Genomic DNA, 25,745 nt, shown 5'->3' with positions numbered 1-25,745 from the left:
AATTTTCTCTCCGCTTGTATGAAACTGAGAATAGACGATTCCGTTCGATATCTCGTTCCCAATTGGCATTTAGCTGCAAGTTACAGAAACCCTAGTCGCTGAATTTTGTAGAAATGGGAAAGCAACCTGTGCGGATGAAGGCAGTGGTGTACGCGTTGTCTCCTTTCCAGCAGAAGGTGATGCCGGGTCTGTGGAAGGATCTTCCTGGAAAGATCAGCCACAAATTCTCTAGCAGTTGGATGGGAGCCACCCTCCTCCTGGGACCTCTCGTTGGTACCTACTCGTAAGTATATCCTTACGTATTGTGGATTTTCTTGGATCGGGTGCGTGATGCGTAAACTTTGTCCAATTTGTTTGATTTGGTTTTACGTTCAGCTGGATGCAGCTGGGAAGTTGTGGTTTTTGTTTCTGCTAATTCGATGGATCTGTTTTGAATATGATCTGATTCGTCACTGGTTGTCGTGATTAGCGACTTGCTTATATGAATTTGTTTGCATCACTTGACCGAAGCTTTGGAGGGTGTTGTAGTGGGGCAGGTTCCAGTTATGTTTTTTTTTTTCTTTTCCTTCAGTTGAGAGCTATACAGACAGGTGGTTTACTTTGAAACCTGGCCCTTGGATTCTCTTTGGATTAAACTATTTAACTTAAGAAATGAGGAACATCATTATTTTCTATCTGCCAACGAGATGAAAAATCCTCCTTTTTAAGTGTCTGATATGTATCAAATACAGATTCACTTTGGGACAGTGTCTGTTATGTGCCAAACGCCACATATGTTTCGCGTGTAAAATTCATGGGAATGTAAAGAAAAGCCATGCAATGATAGTTCAAACACGTCATCATTATCTGTCCTGATTCTCGAAGTTCTGCAAAACCAGTTTCTTGGTAGACCTTCACTAGATTGTGCCGCCATCTTCGTTTTTTGTATTTGGTGATGTAAATTGTAGATCTTTGGTGACCAGTTGATGGAAATGGAAGAAGTTGGCTGCTTCAGCTGTTTGTGAGGAGGGGAAATCTTCGATGAAGGATAAGATGTTAATTTCTGGGTCAAATATAGGGGAGAAGATCTCGCGAGAAGAAGCTTGATTTGCATTATAGTCTCATATTGAACGGTTGCATCTACTTTGATGTTGCCACTGCTGTGCAAATTGTCCACAGGAGTGTATTTTGCAAGTCTAACTACACGGTTCACTTTTCTAATTGTTTGTTCTTGCAGGTATGTGCAGTGGTACCAGGAAAAGGAGAAGATGGAGCATAGATATTGAGGTCGACGTGCTCGATCCATCTGCAAAGATTCCATAATCTTCTACTTTCCCTAGTCAATAAGCTGATTTTATCTTTTGCTTGTGAGCTCAGTTATTGCACTATTGATCAACTGGATTCACAGTTGTTTTCCCGGACGTTTATAATGTTTGTAATAATGATATTTTTGCGTGTACGGGAGAGATATTGCCTCCGGTATATTTGGCTTCCCCTTGATTTCTATTTTTTTTCATGGACGATGGATGAAATAGCTTGAACACTGTTTGATTATGGTCCTAACTGATTTGAATTAAAGCCATATTTATTTAAATTTAGTGGAAAAGTTTAGAGGCACTTCTCATTTTGCAAGTAATTAAATTGAAATGTTGAATAGTTCTATTACTAAATATAATGAATGTTTTGTTTCCTATTGAAAAAGAAAGAAAAATTGGCTCGAATTTAATTTATAGAAATTGAATTGTCTATACATACTCGGGGCCTTAAAATCTGTACGAATTTATTGTTTTAGTGACATTATGGTTTGTTTCGGTTTCTTAAACTCTACATACCTGAAGTAAAGGATAAGCCTTCGGCTGAGGTTTCAGTTTTGGTAGATGGTTTGTTTCTAACTATGAGATTTGGCATTGATTTATCGGTCTTTGTTCTTCCATCTGTCAAATGGCTGACAATTAAAATCGCTAATTGCTATGGTGAGCCGATAATGATATAATTTAGCTGGAATTCATGTCTTAAGTTTGGGACAAGATTTTGAATTCGAAATCTATTTGTAGCGTAACTTCCTCGAAAAAAAAACTTCTATAATGGTAAGCATAGAATTATCGCATTACGTGAATATTATTCTAACACACGAAAATTAATCACGAGGACTGAAGCATGCTATTTTTTCTAATTTACGAACCAACATCGACGTGTTTGAATACAAAAAAAAGACATTATAATCAGTGAAATATAAACACAAAATCAAGTCTCTGTAGTTCGTTAAATATAGAATAAAGAAGCAACCTTTGGCTAATCACCTGCAATGCCCCTGCCTTTGCCATGTTAATGTTGCCAGGAATATTCATTTGGAGTCAGAATGATAATGTTGCTTAAGTGAATTTGGAAATACAATCTTAGTAGTTTTTATATTCATAGTTAAGATGTTATAAAATGGTTTACCGTCGTGATCATCGAGAATTGAGACTGAACTCAATAGAGTGGGTAGCTTTTTGTGGTTCCTGCATTGACTTGTTTGTATAGCATGTTAATTTGTCATGATCTTAATGAGTTACTATTGTCTGTTGCTTCTTTGTGTAAGCTCTTTCTGAAGAATTTAATTGGTACTTTGGTAGGAAGGTTTCCCGCGAGGAGGTACTCAGAAGGAGGTCACAGATTCACTTTCGATAGCTTAAGCTTGTGCTTTTTTTTTTTTTTTTTTTTTTTTTTTTTTTTTTTTTTTATTGGCTTTGCATTTGAGTGCTTTTGCGGTATCTGTTGGCGGATATTGTTTTGTATCTTTTTTTTGGCTGCTATGATGTAATTGTCTTGTACATGTTAACTCTGGATTTACCCTTCAAATATTTATTGTTACTCAGAATCAAATGATGTCATATGCATTTTCAGTTTGTATAGGTGAGTTATGTTGAAAAACTAGTTTTAGCGGATGATAAACGCCTTGTTCTTGATTGAGATGCTAGAAGTATATATGGTGTATGCTTTTATGCAAAGTGAAAAATAATGCTTTGGGGCAGCCAACTGGCTGGTGACAGTGGTTGCTATATGGCTCTGTGAAAACATTGGTTGTAAAATGATAGATAACAGGTTGGAAATAAGAATACAAACGGTGCAGAAATGGTAATGAAAACTCTTATATGTATTTCAAATTGATTTAATAAATGAAGTGGAAAGATGACTGAACGCAAATCATAAAAGAATATGATATTAAATGCTTAAAGTGTAAGAAAGGTTAAATTGTTATTTGTTTTCGTTTGACACTTTAGCCGTGGAAAACTGGGTACACGCAACTCCTTGCCGTGCAATCCCACCATTCTGGTTCATTCTTCATTATTTTACTACTTGCTTTTAAATTACTGAACACGATTATTACTCAGTACTATAAAATATACCAACACTTCACAAATTGTTTTACGATACATTATAACTATAATAATCATATTTTTTAAAAATATTGATAATTGAATTTCCGACTAATAAATTACGTTAACTAGCTAAATCATATTTGACAATACAAAATTTTTTTATAAAATGATCTTACATGTCAATTTTGTGATACAAAACTCGAATAACGAAAATATTATTTTTATATAAATATAATATTTTTAATTAAAAATCTAGATTGTCTGACAAAAAAATTACTCATTTAGCAAATCATGTGCAACATACTACTCAAACATTCCCTTTAATGCTATTTAATTTTATATAATTTGTATAATTTTTGCTTCTGATTTTTATAAAGACGCTGAGACCATTAGATACAAGTCCGGTCTTATGTATAAATGTTATTTAACAAAAAAAAATGTAGAAGAAATGGCATTCCCGTTGTTTCCTTTAATTCCGAGGGTAAGTGTTCTCCTCCAGTCCTCCTCCTAATTTAACCGGAGGCCACTGAATGAGTCCCCCTTCCTGCTCACTCTATAGTGATTGTAAAACCCACGGCGGAGCCTCCGACGCCGCCGTGAGAGAGAAATTAACAGCCTTAAACATGTGTCCTACGAAGAACAAACACAAAAAATACCAACACAGCCACCGCTCTTCCACCTCTTCCTTCGCTTCCACGGCCGGCGACACTGATGATTGGAGAGAAGGGACGATCAACGGTGGATCCTTGAAACATGTCGATCTCCACATGGGATCCAGCGGATGGGCATCGCCTCCAGGGGATGTTTTCTCCGTCCGTGGACCAAATTATTTCACGAAGAAAATCAAAGTCCCCGCCGGAGAGTGGCTGCTGAATCCGGCTGGGGTCGATTGGCTCCGATCCAACGCGAAACTCGATCACGTTCTGGCGCGACCCGATAACCGCGTAATGAACGGGTTGCATGGCTCCAGTAATCATGAAAAGTCAAAAACCTTCGTCATCGCGATAAATCTCCAAGTACCAGGCCGTGAGCATCACTCCGTGGTTTTTTATTTTGCTACGAAAGCGAATGAGTCGATAAACTCGCATCCGTTGCTGTATCAATTCATCAATGGATCGGATGCATTTCGCAATAGCAGGTTCAAAATCGTGAATAAAATTGTGAAAGGACCGTGGATTGTAAAAACTGCTGTCGGGAATTATTCGGCGTGTTTGCTGGGCAAGGCTTTGAATTGCTACTATCATAGGGGACCAAACTATTTGGAAATTGACGTGGACATTGGCAGCTCCACTATAGCTACGGCGATTTTACGGCTTGCGTTGGGATGCGTAACTGCAGTGACTGTTGATATGGGTTTTCTGGTAGAGTCACAGACGGAGGAGGAGTTGCCGGAGAGGTTGTTTGGTGCGGTGAGGATATGCCAAATGGAGATGAGTTCTGCGACTTTTGTTGATATCGCCACACCCACGAGTAAGGTTTTGCCAATGAGCAGTGGTGGTGAAAGTGAAAATGATGATAGTAATGAATAATGTTTAGACTTTCTTTCCAATTTTTACTGATTCTAGTTTCTGAAATTCCTTTAGAATTGGGAATTGTAGATAGTAGCCACTGGTGGACTTAATCAACCATTTCTTTCGTCTTTTCATCTCTTATTCGTTATTGTTCTATAATTTTTTCCGTTTGTCATTCACAGGCAGCCTATAAATTACTAAAATTCCAGTCTTTATACTACCTATTACATTATAATGCTACATCAGCTGAATCATGGCTGTTTTAGTGTTGCATGTGTTTTATTTATTTGCAATTCAATGGTCGATGGATTTAAACGCTTTAAAAAACAGGATCCAAGAAATTGCTTTTAGTACAAAGTCTGCAAAGTCATTGACTTGAGAAAATGCTGGCAATTTGTTGTAACCTTAAGGTCTACGGTGTTTATTAATTGTCAGTGGTGATTTCACCTTGTTTATCGTGCATGCTTGAAATATGCCTTATGATAAAAATGGAGTTCTGATTGCTCCACACGCATTCTCAGTCGGTGCTTTTTTGGGGTCAAGAATGTTTGGCTGGCTGTTCTCTTGCTATTTGTTGATGACCAGCCCTATCATGTGTTTCTCCCTTTTAAACAAAAAGATGATGTTTCATAAAAATTTCTAAAAAAAAACTTATGACATTTTTAACTTCTCGAGTTTTTTTTAAAATGTTGAATATTGACGAAAACTTGGGAGTGAAAATGTACTACTAAGAGGGCGTGGCCAAATTTCAGTTACCTCTATATGGTTGGATATGTTATTATCTAACCTCAAAGTCTAATTGGATATTTATTTGTTCGTGCTGTGTTTGGCTATAAAGAGGTTTACGTTGGATTCTTCTTTCTTGAGCTGTGAACAAGTTTCGTTTTCTTCTTCTTGTTTGGTAATGACTTGTGTCAGATATTTTTTTTAGGGAGACTTGTCAGAGATATGGAATTGAATGATTGCTATTTTATTATTATTATTATTTATGGATCGGGAATTATGTATACAGAATATGTTATTGGTCTATGAAAAATGTGCGAGCAAAATTGTCCCTGGAGCGGAGGGAAAAAACTGGATACAAATTTCATTTCTAAATTTATTTGGTTATTGACGTGACTTCGTTGAAATGGATGAGCCGGGTAAGGAGCTTCAACGGGTCAAATCAATAATTTATAGTGTTTAGGGAATTTGAGTGAAGGTGATGGCTTCAATAGCACCTGCAAACAATGAAAGAAACTCGTGAATGGGCGCCGGAGGGGTGTCCGGCGTGGCCACTCCGATGCTTAAGTCAGCAGGGTACTCAAGCGATAAAACCAATGTAGTCAAGTGATGACTGTGTGATATTGGTGTGAATCAATGAATCTAAATGTAAAGGGAGAACCTGGTATTTATAGTAGAAGAAGTAATGATGACCTCGTTCTTCGTGCTACCTACTAATTATAGTAGGACGGCTACATTCTGACATGTCAAATCATACACTAGTCACATCCCGCCTATCTGACTTTGTCAACCACTTGGCTTAGTGTCAGAGATAGGACGGTCACCCACACCTCCTGATGACTTATATGACACGCCAAAGTCAAGTTGCTCTGACAGATAAGATTGTCCATATTAATATACTCAAGTGTGGTTCAATTCTCGAGATGGCTCGGGTGGTCGGTTACCCGGGTGCTTGTATAAGAGCCCGGGCGTCTGGTTGCCCGGGGAGTAGAGCCCGGGCTTGCACCTGCCAGGCTTCAGAAGAATCCATCCTGCAGATTGACCCTGATTTGGGAATCCATCTGATATCCCGGGTCATCCATGACCCGGGCTCTTACAGGAGTATCATCACACATCCCTTAAATAGTCGGGCTAGAGTCATACTCGCTGTCCCGATTAGTCATGCTTGGATTCCCAAAGAGATGATCAATCTGGTTTAATAAAAGCATCGGGGGCTTCATGTCTCCCAGAGATTGAGATGAGGAGCCGGAGTCTCGTGTCTCATGGACTTGAGATAAGATGTTGGGGCCTCGTGTCTCTCGGACTCGAAATGGTCGAGGTATGGAGCCCCGAGCCAGGGTACGGATCCCTGGACTTAATAGATAACCAGGGTGCGGAGCCCTGGCCTTCATGAATGGTCGAGCTGCGGAGCCCCGAGCCAGGGTACGGATCCCTGGACTTAATAGATAACCAGGGTGCGGAGCCCTGGCCTTCATGAATGGTCGAGGTGCGGAGCCCCGAGCCAGGGTACGGATCCCTGGACTTAATAGATAACCAGGGTGCGGAGCCCTGGCCTTCATGAATGGTCGAGGTGCGGAGCCCCGAGCCAGGGTACGGATCCCTGGACTTAATAGATAACCAGGGTGCGGAGCCCTGGCCTTCATGAATGGTCGAGGTGCGGAGCCCCGAGCCAGGTTTGAGAACCCTGGGCTTATAAATAACCAAGGTGCGGAGCCTTGGGCCGGGGAACATGTCCCGGGACTTGGGAATGGTCGAGGTGCGGAGCCCCGAGCCAGGTTTGAGAACCCTGGGCTTATAAATAACCAAGGTGCGGAGCCTTGGGCCGGGGAACATGTCCCGGGACTTGGGAATGGTCGAGGTGCGGAGCCCCGAGCCAGGTTTGAGAACCCTGGGCTTATAAATAACCAAGGTGCGGAGCCTTGGGCCGGGGAACATGTCCCGGGACTTGGGAATGGTCGAGGTGCGGAGCCCCGAGCCAGGTTTGAGAACCCTGGGCTTATAAAGAACCAAGGTGCGGAGCCTTGGGCCGGAGAACATGTCCCGGGACTTGGGAATGGTCGAGGTGCGGAGCCCCGAGCCAGGTTTGAGAACCCTGGGCTTATAAATAACCAAGGTGCGGAGCCTTGGGCCGGGGAACATGTCCCGGGACTTGGGAATGGTCGAGGTGCGGAGCCCCGAGCCAGGGTGTAGTGCCCTGGACTTATAAGAACCAAGGTGCGGAGCCTTGGGCCGGGGAACATGTCCCGGGACTTGGGAATGGTCGAGGTGCGGAGCCCCGAGCCAGGTTTGAGAACCCCGGGCTTATAAACAACCAAGGTGCGGAGCCTTGGGTCTTTGATTATGTCTCGTGACTTATAGAAGAGTCGGGCCTCATATCTCTAGGACATAAGATAAGATGTCGGGGCCTCATGGCTTCCGATCTTTAAATAAGAATGTGGGGGCCTCATGTCTCCCGGACTTTCAAGAAGGTGTCGGGGTGGTCTGGCATGGTCTGCTCGGGTTCTGGCATGGTTTGCCAGGGCTCTGGCCGGGCTCTGACATGGTCTGCCCGGGTTCTGGCAGGTCTGGCCGGGGTCTTGCAGGTCTGCCCGGGCTCTGGCATGGTCTGCCCGGGTTCTGCCTGGTCTGCCCGGGCTCTGGCATGGTCTGCCCGGGTTCTGCATGGTCTGCCCGGGCTCTGGCAGGTCTGTCCGGGCTTTGGCATGGTCTGCCCAGGTTCTGCCCGGGCTCTGGCAGGTCTGGCCGGGCTCTGGCATGGTCTGCCCGGGCTCTGGCTGGTCTGTCCGGGCTCTGGCATGGTCTGCCCGGGCTCTGGCAGGTCTAGCCGGGGTCTGGCATGGTCTGGCCGGGTTCTTAACTTTTCTGCTTTTCCTGCTATATTAGTTTTCTTAAAATTAAATCACTAACATGGAAATACTGAATCCGAATTCATTTTCGGTAGAGTGAAACTTCTCTGGTTGAGCTAAATTAGGTGACTAATATAGCTGTATGCTACTGAGTGCATAGCAAATACCCTTCATGCCAATCCGGGATAGCTGTTGAGCTTTGAGCCCATATGAAATCCATAGATAAGATCTGAGTGCCGAGCTGGTCGGGCTTGTATGTTTGCCAAGCAGAGTTGGACTTATTTTTGAATGGAAACCATATCTACGTCTTGAGCTCAAATTCCCACAGACGGCGCCAATGATGGGACTTCGTTGAAATGGATGAGCCGGGTAAGGAGCTCCAACGGGTCAAATCAATAATTTATAGTTTTTAGGGAATTTGAGTGAAGATAATGGCTTCAATAGCACCTGCAAACAATGAAAAGAACTCGTGAATGGGCGCCGGAGGGGTGTCCGGCGTGGCCACTCCGATGCTTAAGTCAGCAGGGTACTCAAGCGATAAAACCAATGTAGTCAAGTGATGACTGTGTGATATTGGTGTGAATCAATGAATCTAAATGTAAAGGGAGAACCTGGTATTTATAGTAGAAGAAGTAATGATGACCTCGTTCTTCGTGCTACCTACTAATTATAGTAGGACGGCTACATTCTGACATGTCAAATCATACACTAGTCACATCCCGCCTATCTGACTTTGTCAACCACTTGGATTAGTGTCAGAGATAGGACGGTCGCCCACACCTCCTGATGACTTATATGACACGCCAAAGTCAAGTTGCTCTGACAGATAAGATTGTCCATATTAATATACTCAAGTGTGGTTCAATTCTCGAGATGGCTCGGGTGGTCGGTTACCCGGGTGCTTGTATAAGAGCCCGGGCGTCTGGTTGCCCGGGGAGTAGAGCCCGGGCTTGCACCTGCCAGGCTTCAGAAGAATCCATCCTGCAGATTGACCCTGATTTGGGAATCCATCTGATATCCCGGGTCATCCATGACCCGGGCTCTTACAGGGGTATCAGTTATTATTACATGCAAATTTCATTTCTAATATACTTATGCACACCTACAAGGAGCCCTTGTCCGAGTCATTCTGCTACCATGAGGATAATATGTATATGATAAATCCAATAATTTTGAATCATTGGATATGTAATATCGAAATACTACTTTTATGATATCATGAAATAATCCGACCATCTAGCTAGGAGAACAAAAGACTTGTTCAACCATTTATTTATTTTGTTGATTTTCGAGGAAATTCATAGATAAATGTTCTCTTTTATAAATTGGTCATTTTCTCATATTTTTTTCAAAAAATTGTGATATATATTATATTTAATATTTTTTGGCAAACTCCATAATATATCATTCCTTTTTCTCCATTTCCCACTTTTATTTATTAATAATTCCATGCATAAACTTGGACGTTTCATTTAATTCTTTTCGCTAGACCCCGGCCCATATAAACTTCATACATCATCTTGTCATAAATTTGAAAGAAAAATAAACGTGTAGCAAGACCTCATTAATCAAAGTCAATTTATAATCATATTATATTTTAATTGTGATAATAATTTCCACAAGCCCCCCTCATTTTTTATCATTATGATATGTATTAAATTTTTAATGCTTTAAATATTTCATGTAATACACGATCAATCGATCTCGATTTTAAGATTCCTTGAATTCATGAATTTCAAATTTATAGATTTCAAATATATTTTTATTATTTAAGAGAAACAAAACCATAAACTTCAAATATTAATGTATAAATAAATAATATATGAATTTAAGATTTGATTTATTGTTTTATTTTTAACAATAAAACTATAATAAAAATTCATGGATTTCAAATCACTCTTCCCAAACGCAACCTTGGCGAATTTCAAATTCACTCTTTATCCGATTATACAATTTCAATAATAATTGTGATGTAAATCAAATACGGAATACCGATGTTAATTATCTGAAATACATTTCTCAAATATTTCATGAGATCAAATTTATCTCTCCAAATCAAATTCATCAATCAAAACACACAAATAATAAAATATAAAGTCATATGATAATTGTAAGTATATGATTTTCTATCATATTACCTTAAATGTTTGAGGATTTAAATTGAGTGACAGTGAATAAAATATAAAGTCATATGATTACAAATTATTGGAAAATTACTAATTACATAATTAATAAGGGAGATAGCTGTTGAAAAAATGGGATATTTGAATTAAAATTGGAAGTTAAATTAGAATGAAGTATAATTCTACCACCACAATTCAAGCGCGCACTCTCTAAATTCTAGAAATTTTTTTCTTTCTTATTTTCTGTTGTATATGATCGCTACTGCTTCTAATATTATTATATGTATAACGGAAATACAAATCCATTCTAATATCAAATCACTGATTTGAGAGGAGATATGACAGAAAAATTTTATATAATATTGTCATGTGTAGAGTTTTAATTGATGTGGTCGGCCGAGTTTGATACACATGACAATTATGTAACATGAATATTTATATATAACCATCGCCCTTTACTTTTATTATATCATTATCAATTTTCCAGTGAAGGTAAGTAAATGTATACACCTTGTCCTTAGCTTCCAATTCCAACTTCGTGTCCTTATGCTAGAATTTTACTTAGCTACAACCAGCAGTGCCAAATCCCAAGTTTCCTTCAGCAACATCATACACCACTTCCAGTGTCTTCTGCTGAGTGTTTCCAAATATCCCAACATCAGTTGCAGCTTTATTCGCCGCGAAGGCAAGGCAAAATATAGATGAGCTTGCAGCCGTAAGGATCCCCGAAGGAGCCAAACCAACCTCCGCATTTCCGCCGAAGGTGAAAGCTATCTTTGGAAACGTCACGGTTGTGAAATTGCTAAAATCAAAGCAAGTGTCGAGGATCGAAGCAGCTGGTGCGCTCGGGTACCTGGCCATTTGCTGCTTGAACACCGAGCTCATCACGCTGTACGCTCCAGGCGGGAGTCGTGTATGACAGTACCGGAGTCTATAATGGTTCCAGGAGTCTTGAAAACGGATTGGTCGATGGGTAGCTGCTGACCCCCGATGGTTATAGCGATTATGTCGATGAAGTAGAATGATGTGCCCTTTGAGCTAACGAACGGGGTGAAATTTACGTTATTTGAGGACGAACTTTTGCCTAGTGACAAGTATCCTGTTGAACTTGAAAGAGATGGAAGGCAATAAGAGAAGTATTTGCCATATTGTTGAGCTGTTTGGGAGACTAGTGATAAAGGGTCTCTTCCTAAGCCTATTATTCCTGCAGTGAGGCCAAACAATCCTTCGTTGTTTTGGCCACAGCCAAAAAGAAAATTTGGTATCACATCGGTTGCAGATAGTGTCAGTTCATCTTTGCTAAAGTATCCGATTGTGAAGGACGAATCACCATATTGTACCAAGTATAGGCATGTAGATCCGGAAAGGCAGCCGGGGTTGTTTCCTGTGGCAGATACGAGTTGAGAGCATTGGGCCGAATTGCATGATATATTCGAGTATGAGCTCGATGTAGAAGGGTCGAAAATAGGATCTTGTTGTTTGTAGCAAGACCGAATGCAGGGCTCGCACTGAGTCCATGTCAGGTCGCTACCGGTGTCAAAGATGAGGGACAGGGTCCTTGCCGGGGTCCCAAGGCCAATGGTCACCACGTAGTTCCCGGAACCGAGGGTTCGGCCAGATTTCACCGGGAGGTTGACTTTGCTTTCATCGACTTTGTTTGTGTTCGATTTTGGAGCTAGTCGCGCATGGATCGAGTCTACCCTGAGTTGATCTTGGGAAAAGAGTTCAGTCAGGGATGGCATCGCGGTGGCGGTCTTGTCTTGACCTTGTGGAAAACATGGACCATGCCGGCTAAAAACTTTGATCGTTGATTCCCTCTTGTTGTGACCTGTTTCATGTTGCGTGATACAGACATGATCAACACAGCAAAATAGTGTCATATTCTTGCCTAGATTTCACATCCAATATAATGTTTGTGCATGGATAAAACTAGATCTGCTAAAAGTACTTGCCAACCTCTCAAATAAAATATTTCTTAAATTCTATATTTAATTTTTAGAAAATTAAAGTAAACTTTTTCCCAGTAGATCAAAACCAAGGTTTTTGGATTTTGCTCACCATATTATATATCCCACTTGAGAAAACAGTAAGTCGCATGTATGATTTTATATATACACCACACACAACACACACATACTCACTCGCTGAATCTTCTGATCTCTCCTATATTTACGCCTAATTATTAATAAGACTACATAAAACCAAAAGTACTAGAATCTATCATCAACGTAGAACGAAAAAAGAAGTAAATGATCATATATAAATGATATATATCATTGTCAATATATATTGATGAAGGGATTGTAATTTTTAAAAAAATCCACACACACCTGTGAAAAAATATATACGACCATTCTAAATATAAACAAAAGTGAGAAGAAATATTAAAACATGTTACACCAGATAAAATAAAATATATGTGACCTTTGGTTGTCGGTGGATCAGTGCAGGCAGAAGCTGGTAAAAAGGAGCTTAATTGAACAGTGTAAAAATGGGTTTCGGAGGCAGATTCTGGTCCTTCCAAAGCATGGATTTGGTTCGAAAAACACGAAAGAAAAATGAGGAGAAGTGGAGAAAATTTCATAGTGAGAGTGGCCATTTAGCTGAATGGGCACGACGCTAGCTTGTGGTGGGATGTATCAGCTACCTATCTTCATATTTAAATAGAATATTTCAAGAACGCACGTCACCCACTATTTTTATTTCAATTATGGATGTTAATGCATGGGTCCGGATTTTACCCAGTCCTGCGAGGAACCCGGCCCATTTGGAACGGGTTTGAGCATGCTAAATGGGTCATGGGACGGGTCTCAGGTCCAATTTTTCAGACTCGTCCGGATATGAGCGGGTCGTGGGTCCTATAATACCCGTCCCATAGATATGTATATAAATACTCTAGGGTTTTAGTTTTATTAATGTCCATTTGGGGATGTCAATATTTTTTTGGAGAGCTGATAACTCTTTTTTTATGTAATTCATTATGTCGTGATGATATTTTGTTTGTCGTTATTAAGTGTGGTCGAAGACATGAATTATTTTTCTATTATGTTGTATTTAGAGTCTTGTATGTTTCATAATTCAGTCATGTAAAAAGAAAATTATTGTTTTCATATTAAAAAAATTCGGGTCTCACGGGTCTAACCGGCCCTGTTTTGTATTCGGGTGGGACGGACAATGGGTCAAAGTTTTCTTCATAGGGTGGATCTTGAGTCTAGCCATATCCACCCCATGCCCGTCCCATTGACATCCCTAATTTCAATGTATTTCTCATTACCTTTGCTTTTAAATATATATAAGTGGGGAAGTTTGGTTATTTTCGGCTATTTATTCATTGTTCTTCTGTGTCAAACTCGTGGGATGTTTTATTTTATGATGATATTGCTCGATCTTGTATTGAAATATGACCCAAATAAATTATCACATACTAGAAAAATAAGTAAATTGCACAAATGAGAACAAAAATCTCAGATCACAAATTGGTGTTGCTTATTCGACTCGAACTCAAAGAAAAAATTGCATTTTTTGCCGCCGTATTCATTTACCTTTGTATGATTTTGGTATTCAGTTTCTTAGAATTTTAATCATTTTTCATCGAAAATACTGTTGTGATATTGCATAATGCTTCCATGTCAAGGAAAAAATATCAAAATTGTTAAAAAAAAGTAACTGACTAAATCAAAATTTAAAACATATATAAAAAATAAATATCGCAAAAAATATAAAAATACATTTCTCTCGGTCTTCGTTCTAAACTCGATTTTCTATTTTTCTTAGTCTCTACGCGTAAGATTAATTGTCTGTAATTCCCCGAGACTGTAGAATGCAATTTCTTGACATATATTAATTATGCATATTAATTTATATTCTTCCTATTCTTTTTTTGCTAAGAAAACATCACATCGAAATACGCGTTTTATCCCGAGATTAATGATGGGAATAGTTGGCGAAATTCCAAACATTAACTAATCTAACATAACGATGTGTTTTTTTTAATGATATTTTCCTCTTGACTTAATTCTTGACGATGGAAGAATGATTAAAATATCGTCATGTTGTTGGGGAATTACACCCCCAAAACGATGCCTACCACGATGATAATAGTACCCAAAAAATGCGGAATAAAATAACCAACAAGAACACAAAGATTTACGTGGTTCACCCAATATAAGCTACTTCCACGGAGCACTGCAACTTTTATAACCGGAAGAAATATTACAACAAGTGTATACACCAATACACTCAATATTTCTCACACTCCCAACCCGAGTATACCGAGAAAATAATTTCTCTAACTCACACAAGAGAATTCTCGCACTCAAGAAAAAAATACACTCTTTTTTTCTATGCACTCTCTTTTTATCAAAGCTAAAAAGCTTTTGATTTTGGGATACAATAACTGAAGGAATTGAGCTCTATTTATAACTAATTCCCTNTGTAATTCCCCGAGACTGTAGAATGCAATTTCTTGACATATATTAATTATGCATATTAATTTATATTCTTCCTATTCTTTTTTTGCTAAGAAAACATCACATCGAAATACGCGTTTTATCCCGAGATTAATGATGGGAATAGTTGGCGAAATTCCAAACATTAACTAATCTAACATAACGATGTGTTTTTTTTAATGATATTTTCCTCTTGACTTAATTCTTGACGATGGAAGAATGATTAAAATATCGTCATGTTGTTGTGTATGTCTCTAATAAATGTATTATGAAAAATCAGTAATTATATATTCATTTATTTATTTTCATATATGTTATGATTTTTTCTTCGGAAGCTTCCTTGAAAAATTACACACATTAAAGTCAATTTGGAGTGTAGAAAGACTTGACCTAATTGGTCAACTCGTCAACCCACTAAAAACATCTACAACTACAAAATTTATTTTGGTACAAATTTTACACTAAAATAATGCGATTTCTGCACCAAATACAATATTCATCTCCAACTCATTTACTTCAAATCTTACACCAAAAAGAATATTATCGAAATATTTATTTTATTTTATATATATTTATTATTATATTTTATTTAATATATTTTTAATTATGACTAATGTTTTATTATTAATAAATTTAAATAATAATATTTAAGTTTATAATTTAACGATAAATTTGTGAAAAATACAACTGTCAAAGTTTGAATTAAGATTCAGTACCTAGTCATATTTTTTTAAGAATTGGTACCTCACAATGCCATAACTTTAGTTTTAACTCCCTACAAACCCAAATTTACATTTTTTCTCTTATATTATTTAAATAAATATATTATTTTATTCTCAAAAATTTCATGGGTTTCTCCATCTAAAATATATATTTTTTTTAAAATAGTTTTTTCTAAATTATCAAGGAATACGAGTAAATACTTATTTTGACATATAAAGTACCTATTATATAGTTTCAGATACTTGATTTCGCTATTTGAATACTCAAAATATATATGAAAATACTATATTTTCGATTAATCACTACAAATGTAGTCATTGTTGGTTTTTCATGAAAAATACATTAGGATTACTTATTCATGTCATTTTATTTTTTCAAAAAAAAAACATCGTTCATCACTTATCATGAAATAAGATTAAATATTTATTTTGACCTATAAAGTATCTATTTCGGAGTTCCAGATGCTTGATTTGGCCATTAGAATACTCCAAATGTGTAATAAAATAATGGATCTTCGAGCGATCACCATAAATTCATTAATTGTTGGTCTTTTAATTGAAAATGCGTTAAGATCATGTTATCTAATTTTTGGAAAAAAAAAACACAGTTTCTCACTCATAATGGAATTATGAAAAAATACTATTTGTACCAATTTATATACCACATTTTTAATTCACAAATCTCATCATCAAAGTCCACTCAGTATTAACTTCAAACTATATATTCTTAAAGAATCAAATTTGAGTATTTAAAAAGTAAAATCAAGTATTTGTGAACTCGAATTATGTCTTATTTTTATTAATTTAGGTATCAAATTTTCACTTCACGAATTTCATCATTAGTGTCACTCAATATTAACTTCAAACTATAGTTTGACATCCCTAAATAATTTGATATAAGTATTTAGGGAGTAAAATCATGTATTTGTAGACTCTAATTAGATAATATTTCTACCAATTTAGGTATCACATTTTAATTTCACAAATGACATCATCAAAAGTCATTTAATATTACTTGAAACTCAGGTATTTTTTTAGACATTAGAAGTATTCAAATAGCCAAATCAAAGATTTGGAACCCCAAAATAGGTACTTTATCGGTCAAAATAAATATTATTTATAATTATATGATGAGCGAGAAACTGTGTTTTTTAAAAATTAGATGACATGATCTTAACGCATTTTCAATGAAAAGACCAACAATTACTGAATTTATGGTGATCGCTTGAAGATCCAGTATTTTTACATATTTAGAATATTCAAAGAGTCAAATCAAGCATCTGGAACTCTAACATAGGTACTTTATAGGTCAAAATAAATATTTAATATTATTTTATGATAAGTGATGAACTATGTTTTTTTTTAAAAAAAATAAAATGACATGAATAAGTCATCTTAATGTATTTTTCATGAGAAAACCAACACTGACTACATTTGTGGTGATCAATCGAAAATATAGTATTTTTTAAACATTTGGAGTATTAAAATAGCGAAATCAAGTATTTGAAACCCCATAATAGGTACTTTATATGTCAAAATAAATATTTACTCGTATTCCATGATAATTTAGAAAAAATATTTTTTTAAAAATATATTTTAGATGGAGAAGACCCATGAAAGTTTTTGGATATAAAATAATATATTTATTTAAATAATATAAGGGCAAAAATATAAATTTGGGTTTATCGCGATATTTTTGTATATTTGGATAAGAAAATAATCTCGGATAGAGATAGATTTGAATTCAAAATGGAAGCAAATCTCCTTATCTGACATAAGGCGGCTAGGATATACTTACAAATACAAAGGTTTGTACCACTTTTCAGGTATTCAGATACTGCATTCTACCACATTTTATAGAGTTTTTATTCTCTATTTTCGTGAGTCATGTGATGATTTGAGCATTGGAGTAGTTACGCTGANGCGTCCTCAATTCAATAATGTTTAAAGGATCTGTGTTGTGTTGTCCCGACCTTTTGTATCAAGTATTGCATGATATTCACCTCTAAACTACGAAAAATTTAGCAACAAATAATCACAAGAAAACAATCGACACTCGAACGAACCTTCAACGAACTCGCCTTTGACAATCCGCGTAAGAACGATCGACAAACGCTACAAAGTATAAACTTTGATAAGTTTGATACAAAGCAAGAAGCTTTTTTGTTGTTTGAGAGAAAACTCAAGAACAATTCAATTCAATATTCAATAATCTGAAAAGTGTGCAAAAATTCATCCAAATATTGCTTACAAAATCAAAATATATGAAAAAAAATAAGTTCCCAAATTATTTAGGACTCAAAATAAGGTAAAAATATATTTTTACGCATTCCAAGCGCCACGACGCTGAACCCACGACAAAGGCAGCACCTAGGCGCTACAGTTTCACAACATGTACCTAGGCGCTTCTTCCCGGACGTTGTGACGTTGGTCCACCCACATTACTCTGCACTTAATAGCATCCATTTGGTCTTCAAGATCACTCCTATGCATCACAACTCCTTTGAGGCTTGGAACCTTGCTTGCAAGCTCCTCTCAATTGCTTATGAATTCATGCAATGCTTCCTTAGATCTATTCAGCCGCATCCTCGTGATTGATTCTTCCGGAAACTCTAAAGGATCCCACATTTCTCTCAGAGCTTGACCTACCATGATCGCATCAATATATTTTTGACAAAAAGTAATATATGAAATTCCATCGGTCCTAATTATTGGTACGGACCATATTGTGAAAGCACTAGTATGAGACATACTCGTCCGAGAAAGTGTTGTTAGGATGAATCGAATTCTTGATCATTCGTGAAACATTGACTTACTCCACCAACTCAGACAACTATCCATGCTAATTAGTTTCTTTTTACATGTATTGGTCTATGAGCTAGAAGACTTGAAGAAGAAAGGTACATGATAGAATTAAATTAAATCCGATTAGTTATAAAAACCGAAAATTAGTTAAATTTTTTGAATCGAAGAGGCCAAAAATAATACGAAAGTGAATTTAAGAATACCGAAACACAACTTAGGACTTAGCCTTACCAAAATTGATGTATGCTATCATACGTGATATACGATTATAAGTACAATAAAACCATATAAATATATATCGATTGCAAAATATAATTTTGTATAATACCTAACTTATCCAAATCCCATCCACGTCTCATGAAGTCTCTTCATGGTCCTTTGATCAAGAGTTAGAATACTCCCCATATAGTGAGTGCCATACATGAACAAATCCATACAGTTGGTGTAATAGAAGTTTTCGACGGCAACGTTAATTGGACCACGATATTATTAATAGAATAGAATAAAAAAAACATGCACTCGGAGAACTCATTAAGATTTTCCTGTAAACACACAACCCAAGTCAAAATTGTTCATAAAATTTGAGTCTCTGATCAATGTGGTTTATAAATTATTGTGTCGGTCATTTGAATTTATCCCGAGTGCATAAAAAATATAACGATTGTGGGTTCTCAATATTAAATAAATATATATATATATGTATATAATATTATTATGAAAAAAAGTAGTGTATCATTTAATTATTTTGTGGATGTAGTTATCGGTTAAATAGAAAATTAATTAATAAAATTGTTCGATAATTAAAATGACATTGACAATAATCTCAATGTTATATTATTACCCTAAAATAATATATTAGAGACTGTTTTAAAAATATTTAATACTTTATTATTATGTTAAAAAGTACAAGACAAACTCGACGTATTCGGCAATAGACGCCAGTAGTGCTCCTTTTTCAAGCTAGGAGGAAAGGTGAGGCCAATCCTTAATCTATATATAGGCCAAACTTGAAAGAATCATGCACCAAAAATTTGAAATTACGATCTGACTCTCCAACTAGCTAATAATATCAAGTGAGAAACGACATATTAGAGTTTTTTTTTTTAATGGAAAATGTGACAACTATAGGTTTATGCATTGTCACATCAACTATATCATAGTTATTATAAGTTATAAGGTATGTAAGCAGTGACACTGGATGCCTTACAAATTAGGATTGATCGAAGAAGAAGAAAAAACCAATAATTTGACGAGTATGTAAAGTAATATTTTAGAAATTAAAAATAATATTTTTTTATGAATTGAGTCAGATAGGAAATCCATATCACAAAATTGATCTGTGAGACAGTCTCATAGAAGTTTTATGTAATTGTACTATACTCTCCACTCCGATAATCCAAAAAAAAAAAAAAAAAAAAAAAAAAAAAAAAAAGCTAGATTAGGCAAAATTGAAACTCGACTTATTCAAAAACTTTAGTACAAAAATAGACGACAATAGATTGGGTTTGTATAAGTTTCCGGGATCCAATATCTAATCATATTCATACCTAATTGGATCATACTCACTTTGACCCATAGCGGAAGTCTAACAAGCTCGAATAATTAAACCATCATATACTTATGTTCGGATTATTTTATGATACATATGAAGTATTTCTCCTTTATGACATGGTCAAAATGTTAGTCTTTGGATAATCAACATATATGTCTACTTCCATAAAAATACGAAAAACCCAATATATAGATGAATATCGGATAACATTCAAAGAATATCAATGTTGATCAATAGTGATTACACGCAAAATGAATAACAAGAACAATAAAGGCAATAAGAACAACGACACACAATTTATGTAGTTCGACGAAAATAGCCTGCATTCACGGGATATTACTTATATCAATCAATATATATTCGAGTAGAACAACACTCAACAATCAATTCACTCTTTCACTTTCATTCAAATATTACAGAAAGTAAAACTCTTGAATTTTGTGGTCTAGCTCTTGTAGAGACTCTATTCTCGTGTCTTAACCATGATGCGCCTTGTTTCTTTATCTCAAGAGACCTTTTTTTCTGCTTGTGTCATAACCATAGATTTAAATTTATAAGGATAAGGATTCAAAATAAAGTTTATTTAAAACTACAAAAATACATTTGAAATCTACATATTTGAAATTCATCGATCCAGATACATCTTAATTATTTTGATTAATTTATGTTGAATAAATTTCAATATTATGTGCTAATCTATGTAGGTGCAATAATAATTACGATGAATTTAAAATACATCCAAAATGAATGTCATTTCAAATTCATTCTTCAATCTCCTTTCAATCAAATCTTTCGTTTTAAATCAAATCATCTCACCCAATTACAACTTAAATTTTTTAATAATGATGTAATAGTACAAAAAAAAATTTAAAAATGACAACATTAATAAAAATAATAATAATAATATTAGTAAATTTATGGGTGGGCAAAACTTTGGTTAAATGGAAATAATTGACTGAACCAACTAAATTCAAAATTTCGGTTTGGTAAAATGCAGAAATTTGATTTTTATTTTTCCAAAATAATATTATTTAATTGTTGTTAATTATAAATTTTTTAACAATGAAAAGCACTGGGAGAGATTTGAGCTCGGAAATTGGGGTTTTCATTTCAATTTTCGAAGCAGAAGAGAGAAATGGAGAGTCACCAAGCAGTAGACGGGCTGCTCTTCCTGTTTTCCAAAGCCAACCGCGACCTTTCTATGGTTCACCATAAGCTCCGCGAAGAATTCCATCAACACTACCCCGATAATGTATTCCGTTCTTCTTTCCTTTTATCTTCCTCTATTTTTTGGCAACTCTGAGTGTGTGTGTTCAATTTTGCTAGGCTAATCCCATGAATCTTGTGGGTCGGTTGAAAAAAATCGAAGGAGAAATGTCATCCCTCAAGGAACAGTGTAGGGAACTGTTAGCTGCTAAACAGGTACACCCCGATGTTATATGCGACTTGCGAGAGAATATTTTTGTGTTTTGTGCTTGAAATTTTTGTATAGTGCTTCCGCCTACTGAACTATAAGTTGTCTTATTTTGAATTATTATTAGTTTTGAGTTGTTCTTCAATATGAATCGATACTAAGTTATTAGTATAAAATGGGCAATTGAAGGATAGGAGATTCCACGCGTATCTTTTGGAAATCTAAATGGAATTCTTTGTGTTTGTGTCAACAATGTCAACAAAGTATGTAATTATGGGAAGAGAAATATAGGTTGCCAATCAATTAACAGTAGTAAATAAATGGAGTTACTTTGATTTTTAGATCACTGTCCAGGGGTGTTCAAATTGTAAACCGATATTTGATGTTTTCTCACAGTTTTGAGTTATTTTTCTCACAAATCCCAAGTATTTGCTGTTATTACCATTTTCCATGATGATTAAGTAGGATAATTTATTGCTTTTCAGTGAGCACACTTGTATTCGAACATGTTTCAGTCTTATCAACCTGCAGGATCTGATTGATAAAGCTAGAACAGTCTTGGTGGGGAACAAGGCGCTTCTGCAGAGATTGCAAGTTTCTGCAGGTGTTCCCATGGCATGTGATGATGATGATCTCTCTTATGAGAACTTCAACCAGGTTCTATGTTGACTATCTTGATTTGAACTACTGTTGTTAAAGCCTTCCATCCACGATTAACGTTAAATATAGGCCACTGACAGGAATTTTAAAATATGTTTTTAGTTTCTACTGGTTGCATTTTCCATGTGCTGCATAAAGTATTGCATCATGTGCCAGCAAGCAACCGATATTTAAGTGGCGGGGTTTGTTTTTTCAAGTATCATTGCATGAAGTGATATCTGGTAGCCTCGCTACACATTTTGACATTCTTGGTGGCTATTTCTCAAACTGTTTCTTGAAGTAGAGTGGCTGTTGTGTAAAGCTTTTGTTTATGATTTACAGATTATTGATGAATGGACTGTTCAAGTCAGAGCTAAAACAGGTTATTTTTTGGTTGAATTTTATAGTGTAAATGTTGATATAAAGACTTAAGTTACCTTTGCTTAGTTAGTCCGTGACTGTGAAGTCATTTGATCTCACTTGTTACATACTCAAACAATTTTGATTTTGAAGAGGGGATGGAGGAGCCAGGCTCTAACAATATCAACCAGTTGCTATTCTCGGCAATTGTACAAGACAACTGAGAGTCGTGGAAATGTTTTTTCGAGGACGCCGCATGAAAGTTTGTTTCTCTTTGCCATTTAAGATCCAAAAATTTGGTGTGTTTGATCATTACCAACTTGAAAGTCAGTTGATCGCTGGTTTCATTGTGTTTAAATATGGCGTTCGAATTGGTATTCTTATTGATTATTGCTTTTGATGCAACAATCATTCATCCTCAATTACTAGTTGGGATGAAAGATTATATCTAACTCTAGTGGTGAAGACAAAACAATACAACCCATAACATGCATAAAACATAATGGGAGAAACCAATGTACAAACACTGTTAATTGTTATTCTTGGATGATAACAATTTAACACTATTGAAACTTTAAAAATCACATGGTTATCCTTCCATGACACAGCTGTCAAACTTTTCCAAGAAAACAGAAAAGGCATATAACAAGATTTTGAATCCATTCCAATATTATGATACTTTGAACCGTGTCAATTGAAATGACGTAAATACAACAATATGTAGAATGGACATAAATTACAAAAATGTGTTAAGAAAAAAGGAATAGATTAGCATTGCAGTATCTTTATAATTGGCAAACTGTATTGGATAAATTCTGATTGAATCTTCTGCGTCTGTTTTTCAGCATGTTAAGTCGACAGTTTTTCCTTGAGAGACACCTGACTGAATATGTTTATTCCGGATATCAACTTGGAAAACTTCACAAAATTTCTCAATCAGCGATTTATGAGTGGCATCAATCAATTCTGAATAATCATTATCGTGATTATGCTCTTGTCGATTTACTTGAGATGAAAAGTTTTCTTGTAGCAGCGCCTTAATGCTTCCAACTTGACGATCCCGAATCCCACATGGAACTATCTGCTCAAAGGGTTTCATATCCGTGGTGACATTCAGCGCCAGGCCATGATATGCTATCCATTTCGATACTTTTATACCCATGGCTGCTAATTTCTGGTTCCCTGAAGGAGTCAAAAGGGTGTTGAAAATAGTAAGCACTGAAGAGATATGAAAGAACACAAAATGAATTCATAAGATTTCAAGTTATCAAGATTCAAGAATGCTATGCCAAATAGAGGAGGGACACAAAAAGGTTAATAAGAGCTGATCGGAATTCTAGAGCACGGAAGTTTATTTACAGGAATTCTGAATTATGAGTAGCGTAGAGACTGTTCAAGGCAAAAAAAGATTGTTAGGCATACCAACCCAAACACCAGTTAAGCCCTCGACTCGTGAAGCTTCAATAGAAAACGTCGAGGAAAGAGCACGAATGACCACTTCTTCAAGTTTCCTAAGGTACCAATGAGCATCCATCTCGTAGTAACGGAGATTGAGTATGGGGTACATGACCAGCTACAATACAGCAAGCATGTGGAACAATCAGAACAAAACATTAGCATCTTAGTCACATGAAAGTCAATTTTATGATATGTTTTTAGACCCAAACATCCATTTTTAATCAAACAAATGTGTTTCTACAGCATCTATTCCAAGTCCATTATAAAATTTAAATGCTCTTGAGCATTAATATTATACCACCAACTTAGAGTACCTAGGTGCACAGCCCAAAATTTTGGTGGGTGGAACAGACTTTACACCTTTGGACAAAACTAGTGCTGTTAGAAAATATATGTATAAAAATTGCAAACATTTCCGACTAAGGACGATTGCCTCCTCTGGGTCCGGGGGAATGCCTGGTGGATTTGTGAAATGAGTGTAGATCGGAAAGAACAAAAATACCAAATACATTCCACCTATCAACCCTCACTGAGAGAGAAAGCTAGGCGTGCCTCATTTGGGCTAAAGTACTCAACTTTAAGATCCACTACAGTGTGGGATCAAGTAAAGTTTTAACAGGATGTAGAACACATACAGTATCATATACCTGACCAGGGCCATGATACGTGACTTCACCACCTCGTTCGGTTCGATGCACTTCAAAAGATGTATTTTGTACATCAAAATTCAAGTACTCTTCCTTACTACCAGCACCCAATGTGTATACAGGGTTGTGTTGCAAAATGATCAAAGTGTCAGTCAAATCTTTACCCTCTTTGTTCAACAATTTTTTCTCTTCAACAACAGCATTTTGCCATGACCAAGCCTCAGCATAAGGAACCAGTTCGTGATGCAAGTCAAACAAATCAACACTGTAATCAAAATAAAGAAATACAATCTATTAACAAAACACACGTTGATTGAACTGTAAATACGAACAGTAGGGTGAGGCGAGAAAAGTGCCTTCTTTTTGGCATATGCACCATTGAAACGGTGAAATTAAAGGAAGAATGATCCCTCCGAGTTACTTTCGATGGGTTTGGAATGGAACTGAAAATGGGACTGACTAGTGAAGGCATAATTCAATTTATGGAACTGAAGATGTGCAGTAACTGCGGCGTCACATAGATTGTGGAAAAAAGCTTCAGTCTTGGGGCGGAGAAACCGAAGTTAACTCAGTCGATTGTGTTAAAGATATTATAACATCATATGGACAAAAAATAATTTTTGATTCGGTGGTTTATCGTTTGAGGACCTGGGTAATCTGTATCGGAGGCGCGAGGTCGTTAACTCCGATGAACCGTACGGCGGTGGTGTGGTGGAGGACGGCTAGGTGAAAGAGGCGGCTGCTGCTGCTGCTGCTGGGTGGGGACAGTTGGGACGATCCCTCCAAAATATCCCCAATAAATTTGTTACATTTACATTTATGTACCGATAAATGAACGATAGATAATTAGTGTAATATGAAAATTAAAAATAAAGATAAAAATATAATATTATAAGTTATATGGTGTTTGGTTGATTTTTAACAAAATCCTTGTTCAAATTCTAAGTACTACTAAAGTGTTGAAAATTTAATATTTTAATATTGAATATTTGAATATTGAATGTTGAATATTCGAATGTTGAAAATTAGGTAAAATTATGTGTTGAATATTGAAATTTATGTGTGATGATGAAGGTAATGATGTAATTTATTTTTGAATTATTTGTAAAGATTTTCTATAAATAGATCTCTCATTTGTGAAGAAAATCACAATTGA

The 25,745-nt window shown here is 36.3% G+C and overlaps 4 protein-coding genes, 1 long non-coding RNA gene and 1 pseudogene across 6 annotated transcripts; 3 read left to right on the top strand and 3 right to left on the bottom strand.

The window, feature by feature from the left end:
- LOC140979933 (cytochrome b-c1 complex subunit 8-like) lies at positions 1 to 1,461 on the top strand. The gene is made up of 2 exons (XM_073445592.1): positions 1 to 283; positions 1,217 to 1,461. The coding sequence occupies exons 1-2, from the start codon at positions 114 to 116 to the stop codon at positions 1,263 to 1,265; spliced, it is 219 nt and encodes a 72-aa protein (XP_073301693.1). The 5' UTR covers positions 1 to 113; the 3' UTR covers positions 1,266 to 1,461.
- LOC140979934 (uncharacterized) lies at positions 544 to 1,316 on the bottom strand. Its single transcript, XR_012175828.1, has 2 exons — positions 1,186 to 1,316; positions 544 to 1,136 (listed from the first exon to the last, which is right to left on the bottom strand). It is a non-coding gene; the product is annotated as an uncharacterized lncRNA (long non-coding RNA).
- Positions 1,462 to 3,787: 2,326 nt separating the features above from the next.
- Positions 3,788 to 5,067, top strand: LOC140979232 (protein ENHANCED DISEASE RESISTANCE 2-like). Its single transcript, XM_073444558.1, has one exon. The coding sequence runs from the start codon at positions 3,872 to 3,874 to the stop codon at positions 4,868 to 4,870; it is 999 nt and encodes a 332-aa protein (XP_073300659.1). The 5' UTR covers positions 3,788 to 3,871; the 3' UTR covers positions 4,871 to 5,067.
- A 5,883-nt stretch (positions 5,068 to 10,950) lies between these two features.
- LOC140979930 (aspartyl protease family protein At5g10770-like) lies at positions 10,951 to 13,195 on the bottom strand (annotated as a pseudogene).
- A 7,933-nt stretch (positions 13,196 to 21,128) lies between these two features.
- Positions 21,129 to 22,936, top strand: LOC140979929 (uncharacterized). Its single transcript, XM_073445588.1, has 5 exons — positions 21,129 to 21,323; positions 21,398 to 21,493; positions 22,017 to 22,142; positions 22,467 to 22,506; positions 22,638 to 22,936. Exons 1-5 carry the CDS (start codon positions 21,207 to 21,209, stop codon positions 22,706 to 22,708), a joined length of 450 nt encoding a protein of 149 aa, XP_073301689.1. The 5' UTR covers positions 21,129 to 21,206; the 3' UTR covers positions 22,709 to 22,936.
- Positions 22,748 to 25,488, bottom strand: LOC140979928 (octanoyltransferase LIP2p, chloroplastic-like). Of its 2 annotated transcripts, XR_012175827.1 has the most exons (5): positions 24,946 to 25,488; positions 24,590 to 24,854; positions 23,907 to 24,057; positions 22,984 to 23,666; positions 22,748 to 22,938 (listed from the first exon to the last, which is right to left on the bottom strand). XR_012175827.1 is itself a non-coding variant. In XM_073445587.1 (4 exons), the coding sequence occupies exons 1-4, from the start codon at positions 25,059 to 25,061 to the stop codon at positions 23,326 to 23,328; spliced, it is 873 nt and encodes a 290-aa protein (XP_073301688.1). In that variant the 5' UTR covers positions 25,062 to 25,488; the 3' UTR covers positions 22,748 to 23,325. The 2 variants fall into 2 exon arrangements, 1 of the variants encoding a protein (XP_073301688.1); XM_073445587.1 differs by having other exon boundaries at positions 22,748 to 23,666.
- Between the last annotated feature and the right edge of the window lie 257 nt (positions 25,489 to 25,745).

The sequence above is a fragment of the Primulina huaijiensis genome, chromosome 6 (genome assembly GCF_012295235.1).
Source record: "Primulina huaijiensis isolate GDHJ02 chromosome 6, ASM1229523v2, whole genome shotgun sequence".
Taxonomy (NCBI): Eukaryota; Viridiplantae; Streptophyta; class Magnoliopsida; order Lamiales; family Gesneriaceae; genus Primulina; species Primulina huaijiensis.
Note: the sequence above shows the minus strand (reverse complement) of the source record. Positions and strands in the feature narration are given on the sequence as shown.